Genomic DNA, 9,161 nt, shown 5'->3' on the forward strand with positions numbered 1-9,161 from the left:
CTGCCTCGTTCCCACCAGGCACGCAGGACACACCACCCAGGCGGAAGCGTTCCCGTCCGTCTGCTCCCGATTGTGCCACTCTCACTGTGGAGGGCAAGTAACACAAATTTTTATCACCTCCCGACAGTCACAACCCAAAGTAGCGGCGGCCGGTTGGTGGCGATTCCTTGGCGTTAGAGCTCCAGGGTCTCTGGCCAGATAAGCTCCCCAGCAGTACCATGTGCCCGCCTCGAAGTTTATTTAAAGTTTACAAAATCACTTTTGCATATGTTCGACAGACAGCAGAACACAGGTGGCCTCTCAACACAGCAGCAGCTCTCTAAGTGGCCATAAGGCCATCAGAAAAATCATATAAAGCCATCAGAAACCATTTCAGGCTGCCACGTAGGTGCAGGGCACGTAAAAGTTCTGGCTGCTACCGGATTTTCTGCTGCCTCTCCCCTCTGCTCATCGACTCATACCCGAATGAACAGAACTGTGCATGGACATTGAGCCGATTCTGCCTTCCCCTCCCCATCCCACCAAAATACCCCGGGGGCCCAACAGGTGTTACAGACTCCCCGACAATCGAAAATCTCCAGTCGGGTGTTTTACTGAATTTCCCCAGCATCTGAAACGAACCCGATGGCCACACTCCACTCCCTGCTCTCGCGCATTCTGCACCCCGGTAACCTGCAACGGCCCGCAAGGGCAACTCCTCACACCCGGGCAAAAGGCAAAAGGCAAAAGCCCTGCACCCGGCCTCACCCGGCCTCAGCCGCTCCCCGCACGAGAGGAAGCGGCGGACGCGGGAGGCGGGGGGCTGTGGCGGGCAAGGCGGCCATGGCGGTTGCGGGCGTTGCGGGGCGGAGTCCGCGGCGGGGCCGCCCCCGGGCGAGCGCTGCTCCCGGCGCAGAGTTTCGGAGGAGCCCCGCGAAGGAGGAGGAGCATCGCGGACCTTAGGGCCGGGGACAGGCGCGTCCCCGCGGCCGAAATCGCTACCGATCCCGGCCGCCATCCGAGCAGAGCCTCTGTGCCGGGGGGAAGCTCGTGCCGGGGCCAAAGATGGCGCCCCCGCCCCCGGTCGGCTGCGAGGGCCCCGCGCATCCGGCGCCGCCCTTGTAGCGGCCGGCCGGGAAGGCGGTGGGCAGCGCCCCCGCCCGGCCTCCGTCCGCACCCTCGGCAGGGGCAGCGCCCGCCGCGGCAATGGCGGCCTGGCCCGCCGTGCCCCTCCTCATCAACCTCGGCGGGTCGCTGCTGGGCTTCGTGGCCACGGTCACGCTGATCCCGGCCTTCACGGACCGCTTCGTCGCCGCCCGGCTCTTCGGGGAGGACCTCAACAAGACCTCACGGCGGCCCGTGTGAGTAGCGCTGCCCGCCCCCCGGAGCTGCCCCGCGGGGCCAGCCCGGGGCCGGCTGACTCCCCGCTCTACCTTCCTTCCAGCCCCGAAGCACAGGGCGTGATCAGCGGTGCCGTGTTCCTGATCATCCTCTTCTGCTTCATCCCCGTGCCCTTCCTGAGATGTTTTGTGGAGGAGCAGTGCGCGGCCTTTCCTCACGACGAGGTGAGGCTCGTCTAGTGGTGCAAGCATGACAGACAGGGGCAGGGAGTGGCCACCGGTGACCGGGGTCCTGTTCTCTGTCCTGCAGTTCGTGGAGCTCATCGGTTCGCTCCTTGCCATCTGCTGTATGATTTTCCTGGGCTTTGCAGATGATGTTCTGAACCTGCGCTGGCGCCACAAGTTGCTTCTTCCTACCATGGCTTCCCTCCCACTGCTCATGGTTTACTTCACCAACTTTGGGAACACGACCATTGTGGTGCCTAAGCCGTTCCGGCTGCTGCTGGGCATGCACTTGGACCTGGGTAAGTTATGAATCACCAGAAGCCATCATCCACGTGGCAGGCAATCACTGGAAGGGATCACCTGAAGCACTTTGTGCTGCAAAGGGAGCAGACTAAGGATTTGCTTAAGTAACCAGTAAGAGAGTGGCACTCCACTCACTAAACACTGGGCTGGAAAGAACATCCAGAAACCCAGCACACATTCAGCTGTGCATAGCCAGGCACCAGTCATTTTCCCATGGTCCTGGTAATAAAGTTGAGTACCAGGTGCACACAGCACATGGCTGCTAACACCAGGGTGTTAGAAAGACAGAAACAGAGCACTACAGCTGGCCACCATGGCACAGCAGTTTGCTGCAGCCACAGTGCTGTACGTACATGTACACATGATGGCCAACTCAAAAGAGAGGAAGCAATCTCTTTGTAAGCTACCACTATCAAAACTCACTGAGATTGTTAGGTAATAGGTTGTTGTATAAAGCAGGAAGTGAGAGCTTCAGTGAATTGGTCTAGGGCCTGCTTCGCCTCCAAATACTAAAGCATTTGGCTTGCTCTGATCTGCAGGTATTCTCTACTACGTGTACATGGGTATGCTGGCAGTATTCTGCACTAATGCCATCAACATTCTCGCCGGAATTAATGGAATTGAAGCAGGACAGTCGCTGGTGATAGCTGCTTCCATTATCATATTCAATATTGTAGAGTTAAATGGTAAGGAACATAACGAACATTTGTGGGCACAAAAACCAAAGGGAGATTGAATCCTAGATTTCAATAGCTGGTATTACTAAAAATGAACCAGTCTTGTCATATCACAAACAGATATTTTTCTTTTTTCTATAGGGGATTATCGAGATGATCACATTTTTTCTCTCTACTTCATGATTCCCTTTTTTTTTACCACGCTGGGCCTATTTTACCACAACTGGTAAGAGGATGGACATTCAGACTTTGTTTGGAAGCATCCTTTCCCTCTAGTTTCTCCCTCTGAGAATAAACAAAACCACTTAACAACATGCAGTGGGACGCTGGAGTGTAGACAGCCAGAACCAAGAGCACAAAACATCGATGGAGCAGTAGCTTTTCTTTTTATCAGAACAACTGCAGTCACACCAGCTCACCCAAACACACAGAATACACTCTCTCCCGTGCCTCACTGGCTGTCTTTTCATACCATATTCTCTGCAAGCCAGGTGGCAGGTCCCAGTCCTGCAGTTCTTAGAATAAATACCTACAATTGTTTTTACTGTGTAGATCTGCTGCAAATCCCCCTTGGCCCCTAAGCTGCGCTGCGGGCATACATTCGGTGGTTCTAAAGAGTCAATTTTCATGGCAATAGCAATCATGACAGATCTTTGCTTTTCTCCTCCACGGACTGCAGGTACCCGTCGCGAGTGTTTGTTGGGGACACCTTCTGCTACTTTGCTGGCATGACCTTTGCTGTGGTGGGGATCTTGGGACACTTCAGCAAAACAATGCTGCTTTTTTTCATCCCACAAGTGCTCAACTTCCTCTATTCATTGCCTCAACTCTTCCACGTCATTCCTTGTCCCCGTCACCGGCTACCGAGGTAATATACCAAGTGACCTATAGTGGTACTATAGGTTGTGTCTTTTACCTCCAACACCAGCTGGTAAAGGTGGTGGAAGGTGCTCTTTTTAAAAGCCATCGAAGTATGTTTTCTCTTTATAAGATAGCAGCTCACTCTGCCAGCTACAGTCAGGTCATGCAGTAGAGGTTTCTCAAACAAGTGAACTTCTCTGACCAGCCCACCCCTCAGATACAGAATTATTTTTACCAAGGTTAGAACCTTGATAATTCTAACCTTGATGATTCTAACGCTACAAGACTGAGAGAAATCGACATAGGCTGCTTTTAATGTTGCGGCAGTAGGATCTGCTGAGATTTCATATTAGCAAGCATTCTGTAGCACTATGCCATGTCAGCAGTTTTCTCTGTAGATGTTAGATTCTTCTACTTTATTCTTTAAACTACACAGCATTATGCATGCATTGGGGGGATGCAATGGGAAGGAATCTCCTCTGCCCCATTTGAGGGGCTAGGTAGCAGCAGTTCTTGTTAAGTGCATCAGGTTATTCCTGTTTCTTCCACCACTGGATTTCTTTCTCAGCTATGGATCTAAGTCTGCTTATAAAGTGATCTTTCTCTTTGTTTTATCTGGACTAAATTTTAAATGTTTCTTTCAGGCTTAACGCTAGTACAGGGAAGCTGGAGATGAGCTACTCCAAATTCAAAACTAGGAGCCTCTCTGCCCTGGGAACAAACATTCTGAAGGTAATATGTGGAAAACAGTCAAAATTCAGATGCATTTTGAGGCAGTCATCGAGTGCAAGAGAAACAGGATGGGAGAAAATGCAAAACTTCTGGGTTCAGTAGTTACTGCCTGGCTCAAATCCAGAAGAAAGTCTGTTACCATCCCTCACAGTCACTTGATTGTGTTAATAATCAGTCTTTCAGAATAACCACACATACAAATGCCCCAGGACCATCGTAAGTCTGTCATGTCTTTTCAGTAAGAGCACAAGCCAGATTTCAGGGATGGCCCAGCAAAAGGGCTCTTGAGCAAGACTAGCCAGTGAGCATACCTGGTGAAATAGCGTGTGATATTTCTTTCCTCAGGTAGTCAAGATCTTGCACGTAGTAGATGTGAGGAGTGGAATGGATGAAGACGGCGAATACACTGAATGCAATAATATGACACTTATTAATTTTGTCATAAAGCTGATCGGACCCACCCATGAGCGAAATCTCACTCTCCTGTTGCTACTCATTCAGGTCAGACAAAGGGTTCCTCTGGGAGAAAGATTTACTCTGCAACAGAAACAGATCCAAGTCACTCTCAAGAGTTTTAAGGGGAAAGGGGAAAGTAAAATATCATGCTCTTCACACAAGGTGCAGTTGAGCTGTGGAACTTGGGGAGAATACGAGGCTTACACACCTCAAGGGGGAAACAAATTCACACACGCCTCCCTTCATTGAGAGCTTATAAAAACAAAGTCTGTAGGTTAGCTTAAGAAGATTCCCAAGGCACGACTCACTGGTTGCAAGAAAAACACGAGGACAGCAGGCTGCCTTGTCACTGACCCAATACAGCGTTTTGGTACGTTCCTGTTTTCAGTAATACCAAGTAACAGTCTCAGAGTTACTGCTGGCAAGTGGACTTGTGTAAGCATGGCACGTGGCTCAGCGCTTCCTCAGTCTGAGTGGGGTGTGGGAGTGTTTTGAAGCCACTTGGAGCACTAGGATATGCTTCACAGATGCTGCCACTACCTCTATGGAGCATGTGAATTCTCGAGCGTAGTGTAGTAGAAACACCATTTTTGGAAAGGCCTGCATTGGTTAACTGCCCACAATAAAAATCCTTTCTGTCATCTTCAGATTTAAGATAAAAGATTCTTACTAGAAAAGAGACACTTAGCCAAATTCCAATTTGGGAGGAAGGACTTTAAACGAAAGCCTGTTGAACAGGGCTCAGGCAGGTGACATTGGGGATGGGAGAAGACAGGAAGTACATAGCACTTACCTTGATCCCAGTCACAGCAGAGAAGTCCTGACAGCACCTTATTGTAAGGATGCTGAATTTCAGCTTTGACATAAGGTATTTTCCATTGCAAACCATGGGGTTTATGTTATACTATAAGCTGCTTAAGGGGGAAAGAGTTATTCCCAAACGTTCATCTCATCCACATGTTCTCAGAATGTGATTGTGTGCAGGCACATGGAGAAATCCCCCACCGATACCTAAAATCCTCAGAGAAGGAAACAAGGTCTTTGGATAGACTTCTGCCATTTATCTTCCTACACCTAAAAAAATACAGCCTTTTTGTTGCTGTTTTATGAAACGAGGCATGCTGGAAAGCTTAGCAAATCCATTTGGAAAGGAGGAATCTGATAGCCTGTAAATGGTTTGACAGTATAATGTTTCTGTTATCTGTCTGATTTTTACCTAGGTCCTTGGCAGCATGATTGCATTTTCGATCCGGTACCAACTAGTGCGCTTGTTTTACGATGTCTGACTGGACTGTCAGGAGCAAGGGAAAGAGTTCTACCTGCCAGTCCATTTTCTCCAATTGCTTGACCAAATGATTCAACTGATCTTACTCCAGCTCTCTGAGAATCTCAGAATACCTGTCAAAACGCAAGCAACTGCTTTGCGTGGGGTAGTTTTGAACTGGGTTTTGTTTGGGTTTTTTTTGTGCACCAAAGGCTTTTGTCCAATTCTGCTGATAGAAAAGATTCACTGCTACTTGGATATCATTGTTCCTAGGAATACCTTTGAGAGGGGAAGCAAATGACAGCACTTAGGGAAAGTGAGAAAGATGGAATTTCTAACAAAGACAATTACTGTTCACCAAGAGAGAAAAGAGCAACTTTAATTTCAGTGAGACTCTGTAGAGCAGAATAAGTAAGCCAGACTCCACTCCTGGCTTCTCCAATCCTGTGTTTGGTCCATGGACATAGAATGACATGTTATAACCCATACTCAAAACTCGGAGTGCTCCAAGAATAAAATAATTCATGGTACCCTTTCCCCTGCAGTGCTTTGCCTCAACAGTATTGACATGTAGTGAAACTAGGTTATATGATCCATCTCTGGCTTTCTACCCTGTTAGGCAGCTGATCATTTCTACAGTAGACTCCCTCCTTTTTTATGGCTACTGGGAAGGTTCCTGCGGATGAGCTTTTAATTCTGAACATCTTTACTGTCTGCCTTCCTCCATGGAAGAGGACACATCTGGAACAGGCTAGCAGAGTAAGGATCACCATGTCCTTGCCGTAACAGGGCGTCAGTAAAACCCTTAGATTAACATGGAACTAAGACCCTGCAGACTGCCAATACCTTTTCCTCAAATACAAATAATTATTTATGTAGCGGTATCTAGCACCATAGTTCAACACAGAATTGCTACCTACCCGACAGAAAAACACGGAACAGCCACTGGAGTACCAAGTTATAGGAGTTTTTGCAAGACTAATGGTAGTGAAAAGTGAAATAATGCAACAGTAGAAAACGGGGATGCTGAGGTGAGTGAGAGTAGAAATTGCCAGGTCCAGTACCCTAATAGGTGCAAGGGCACCACAATTCCACACATCCAAGTCCAGCTAGTAACAAGGTTCAGAATGTATTTCCAGAAAGCGAAAATGCCTGTGTCCAGCGGCACCAATCGACACAGAAAACACACAGCACTCAAGCGTGAATTGTACGAATGACCAAATCCTCTTCCTCCTCTCCAGCTAATCAGTCTGTAAGTATACAAAGTTTGTATAGTTTGTACTACACCAGTAGAGGATATTTGTTAACACATACACACGAACATTATGAAAGCCTTCAGTACCTGGCTTAAAACACTCAGTCTGTCCAGTAACTAGCTGCTGGATTACCTGGCATCTGGACATATGAATAGAGAGAAATTAATCTCTCTGCTAGCTGATCTAGGAATGTGGCCTTCCAATAGGCACTTCCCTGGCAGCCACCCCATTTTCCCCAGTAAGCTGGCTTAGCCCTACCTCCAGGTAAGCATCCTGCTGACCCTGATCTCTCCCATATCTGGTCCTGGGCTCCAAAGCCCATTACCCTACTTGCTCTCTGGTCTGGTTCCTTCCCTAGCCATCACACACACTTGCATTCCACCTAGCCCTGGGCCCTCCCTGCATGTGCTGAGGTCTTCCCATCTGCTGGAACCCCTGGCTCCTCTGATCTGTGTCCTAATGCCAGTTGTTGGCACTTAGACTTCCAGATGTACATAGGCACACAGGGTAGACAGTCTGCTCATTCTGGGAAACAAACGTACAAGTTGGGTTAAGTAAGACAGCACAGTCTGCAGAGATAATTCTTGCTGATCAGCAACATGTTAAAACACTATCACTTTATTCGCTTTTATTTTTCCTTCAGTGTTCCCATGGTTTTTTCCTCCCAGTTCACTTTCACTCCTTCCTCTCCTCTGGTGCTTCTTTTAATATACCCATACTATAAACCCATAATATATCTCACACATTCCCACAATTCCCTAAAAAGGATCTCATGGTAGGTTTTCACATCCCCAAATGTGCCACCCTAAGGCAGATGCCTCTACAGACAAGGATACCGCTCAGGTATCCCGAGAGCCGCTTTGCCTCCCTCTGGATGGAAGCAGGCCCAGCTCTGGGAGCCGGGACGAGCGGAGGCGGGGGCGAGGCCGCAATCGCGCTTGCTCGCCGAGGGCCGGCGACAGAGCGACAGAGCGACAGAGCATACCAACAGCTTCGGCATTGTTGAAATTTGGCTCCTCGCTTTCTGATTGGCGACCAGTCAGCAAAAAGCTTCTTCCGGCAGACGCCTTCCAGGAACAAGGGGCGGTGACGCCGTGCAGTGAGCTGGAGCCTGCGTGGTGGGAGGTTATAAAAAATTACAAGCGCGGCCAGCCCGGCCCCTCCTAAGCGCGGCCAGCCCGGCCCCTCCTAAGCGCGGCCTGCCAGCCCCTCCTAAGCGCGGCCTGCCCAGCCCCTCCAAAGCGCGGCCAGCCCGGCCCCTCCTAAGCGCGGGCCAGCCCAGCCCCTCCTAAGCGCGGCCAGCCCAGCCCCTCCTAAGCGCGGCCAGCCCAGCCCCTCCTAAGCGCGGCCAGCCCGGCCCCTCCTAAGCGCGGCCTGCCCAGCCCCTCTCCCCCCCGGCGGGCCACAGCAAGGACCAGCTCTGCAGCGGAACGATGTCCGGCCGTGGCAAGAGCGGTGCTAAGGCCCGTGCTAAGGCTAAGTCTCGCTCGCCCCGGGCTAGGCTGCAGTTCCCGGTAGGGCGGCTTCACCGCCTACTGAGGCGGGGCATTTTGCTCCCGCGTACCTGCCCGCCGTGCTCGAGTACCTGAATCCTGGACCCGGCTAGCGCCGTGGCACGCGAGAGCGAGAACACGCTCATCAAGCCCCGTCCCGCAGTGCTAGCACTACGAAACGACGAGCAGCTGAACAAGCTGTTAAGCATCGTTCCCATCGCGCAGGGCGGCGGCTGCCCCACACCCAGCCCGTGCTGCCGGCCAGGAACACCGGTGCCGGCGCAAGAAGGGACGCAGAAGCCGAGTACGGGCCCCTCTCTCTTCCGGAGAACTGCGATCCATGGAGGAGGAGGGAAGGGGACGAGAGGTGTGGCCGGCGGCCGTGGCTACGGCGGGGGAGGGGGGACAGGAACCGGCCCTAGGCCGGTCAAAAACTCAATGCGAGAGCTACTCGATAAGGACCCGTAATTCACCTCTCACTTTACCTCTGTTCCATTCAGTGCACGTTGCCTAGAAAATAAAACTGCTTTATTTACAGAACAGCACCCCAAGACGTTGCCGCTTCAGTGTTTCTA

At 50.8% G+C, this 9,161-nt stretch overlaps 2 protein-coding genes across 2 annotated transcripts; both read left to right on the forward strand.

Annotated features, from left to right (window-relative positions):
- The first annotated feature begins 867 nt into the window (after window positions 1-867).
- On the forward strand, window positions 868-6,372 carry DPAGT1 (dolichyl-phosphate N-acetylglucosaminephosphotransferase 1). Its single transcript, XM_039564926.1, has 9 exons — window positions 868-1,340; window positions 1,424-1,544; window positions 1,630-1,843; window positions 2,387-2,533; window positions 2,666-2,750; window positions 3,204-3,392; window positions 4,030-4,117; window positions 4,463-4,618; window positions 5,794-6,372. The coding sequence occupies exons 1-9, from the start codon at window positions 1,186-1,188 to the stop codon at window positions 5,857-5,859; spliced, it is 1,221 nt and encodes a 406-aa protein (XP_039420860.1). The 5' UTR covers window positions 868-1,185; the 3' UTR covers window positions 5,860-6,372.
- A 96-nt stretch (window positions 6,373-6,468) lies between these two features.
- LOC120411244 (late histone H2A.L3) lies at window positions 6,469-9,137 on the forward strand. The gene is given in 4 exon segments (XM_039564929.1): window positions 6,469-8,638; window positions 8,641-8,680; window positions 8,682-8,815; window positions 8,818-9,137. Coding segments are annotated over 4 exon segments (477 nt in total). The 5' UTR covers window positions 6,469-8,526; the 3' UTR covers window positions 9,009-9,137.
- Window positions 9,138-9,161: the final 24 nt, after the last annotated feature.

This window comes from Corvus cornix, chromosome 24, assembly GCF_000738735.6.
Source record: "Corvus cornix cornix isolate S_Up_H32 chromosome 24, ASM73873v5, whole genome shotgun sequence".
NCBI lineage: Eukaryota > Metazoa > Chordata > Aves > Passeriformes > Corvidae > Corvus > Corvus cornix.